General features: G+C 54.9%; 1 protein-coding gene across 1 annotated transcript in view; it reads left to right on the plus strand.

Moving 5' to 3' along the window:
• CLTCL1 (clathrin heavy chain like 1) overlaps positions 1–2,290 on the plus strand; it is a 104,299-nt gene that overhangs the window by 33,114 nt on the left and 68,895 nt on the right. Inside the window, exon 5 of the mRNA XM_006150425.1 lies at positions 2,113–2,226. Coding sequence (XP_006150487.1) covers positions 2,113–2,226 — 114 coding nt within the window. The remainder of the gene's footprint in view (positions 1–2,112; positions 2,227–2,290) is intronic.

A 2,290-nucleotide genomic window follows, 5' to 3' on the forward strand; every position in this document is an offset into this window, starting at 1 on the left:
CGACTACGTGGGAGTCCAGCGACATAGCCATTACGCTAACTGCTGGTTCCCTCATTTTATTTATTTTTAAAAGAATTATTTATGGGACCAGCAGGCAGCACCGTGCTTAAAGGTGCTGGACTCCTACGTGGCCAGACCGAAGTCTCGGACCTGGCGGCTTGCTTCCTCCCTTTCCCTTTCTCTTTCTCTCTCTCTGGTCAAATTAAATAATAATAATAATAACAACAAATGTGATTAAATAAATCATTCTTTTTTTAAAAAAAGTCAACGACATGGGAGTGCAGTGACATAAGCATTACACCATCTGCTGGTCCCTACGCATGGCAGTCGGCCATGTGGGAATCCAGCGCCTTAACCACCATGCCACCTGCTGGCGGCCCCTGGAATAGTCATTTCTTAGGTCCTTAGTCTTTTTTTTTTTTTTTTTGAGACTTTTTTTTGCTATAGGGCACGTGCACTCGCCAGAAAGACAGAGAGACACAGAGAGACAGAAAGTGAGAAATCGTCCCCCAGGGGGGATGGCCACGCCACAATCCCTTCTCCTCCATTCTCCTCTCAGGATCTTGGGCACGCACGCACACGCGCCCGGCGTGAGTTTAAGCCACCAGGTCTGGGACTTGAACTGCGGTCGACTACGTGGGAGTCCAGCGACATAGCCATTACGCTAACTGCTGGTCCCGGTCCTTAGTCATTTTTTAGGATCTCAGATTCACTCACCTTTTCTTACCATTAATTAAGCCTTGCCAAAGAATCTTTTTTTGAGAGATTTTTGCTACAGGGTGTGTGCGGACATCAGAGACACAGAGAGAGAGAAGGTGAGAAATCACTCCCAGGGGTATGGCCACACCACAATCCCTTCTCCTCCATTCTCTTCTTGGGACTTGGGGCACACACACGCATGTGCCCAGCTTGAGTTTCAAGCCACCGAGTCCGGGACTTGAACGGCAGTCAGCCATGTGAGAGTCCAGCACCACAACCACCATGCCACCTGATGGCCTGCTGAAGAATCTTCTTAAACTGCCCTTTATCCCGAAGAGCCCGCGCACAGGAAGCAGCGTCCCCCCTGTCCACGCCTGCAGCAGCCCTGCGCGCTTGCAGCTTGCCCCGCCAGCCTTCCCTCTTCTAGGCTGCTGTGTTCCTCCTCCCCCAGGCCTGAGACCCCTGGGCATTTCCTCTTCTCTCTCTGCCTGACTGGAACCAGACTAGCCTCTAAGATGCCCTCGCCCTCCTCCTCTGACAAGCCCACCCTTTCCTGTCTGGGATCCAGCTCCCCCGTGACTGGTTTCAGCTGTGGCCCCCTGGTCTTGAGAGGTCTTCTGGGGAAGGCGTGTGTGTGAACAAGGAACTTGGCACTGACCAGATCAGAGCGATGGACCCCTTCGTGCCCGGTTATTCCTCCACGTTCTACAAAGACTATATTTATTTTTTGAGAGGATTTTGCTATAGGGCATGTGCGCTCGCCAGAAAGACAGAGACAGAGAGACAGAAAGCGAGAAATCACCCCCCAGGGGGCATGGCCACGCCGCAATCCCTTCTCCTCCATTCTCCTCTCGGGATCTTGGGCACGCACGCACATGCACCCGGCGTGAGTTTAAGCCACCAGGTCTGGGACTCGAACCGCAGTCGACTACATGGGAGTCCAGCGACATAGCCATTACGCTAACTGCTGGTCCCATCTACAAAGACTCTTAGGTGTCCGGCATGACCTTGAGAGACGCAGGCCGGTCTTTCAGGACTGCCATGCTGGGACTGTCGCGTGCGCCTGGTGTTCAGTGATGCGGTCTTGTCGGCGGACTGGTTGGCGTTGGGCCCAGCTGTGTCTGGGGGTCAGGGAGCAGAGACCGAGTAGATAGACTTCAGACCTTAGCCGGAGCGCTCTGTTTCATGCACATCAGCACCGAACCTGACTCAGCACCTCGGACAGCACCCCGGGGCTGAATGCCCTCAGGGGCCCAGGACCTTTCCAAGGAGCTTGGTGTCCGGAGGCAGGTTAGGCAAAAAGGCTCAGCTCGCTTGGCCCGAGCGTGATGTGACGTTGGTCGTGCAGAGTGTGGGCCCCGAGGCTCCGCTCCCCACTGCCTTGCTCAGCAACCACCTCCCCCTCTGTTCTAGCTGCACATAATCGAGGTCGGACAGCCGGCGGCCGGAAACCAACCGTTTGCGAAGAAAGCTGTGGATGTGTTTTTCCCCCCGGAGGCGCAGGCCGACTTTCCTGTGGCCATGCAGGTATGACTGCACCACCGCTCTGCACGTCTGCTTCTCCTCCGAGAGGATCCGCTCCCGCACCTCC

Source organism: Tupaia chinensis, unplaced genomic scaffold (assembly GCF_000334495.1).
Source record: "Tupaia chinensis unplaced genomic scaffold, TupChi_1.0 Scaffold000287_1, whole genome shotgun sequence".
Taxonomy (NCBI): domain Eukaryota; kingdom Metazoa; phylum Chordata; class Mammalia; order Scandentia; family Tupaiidae; genus Tupaia; species Tupaia belangeri.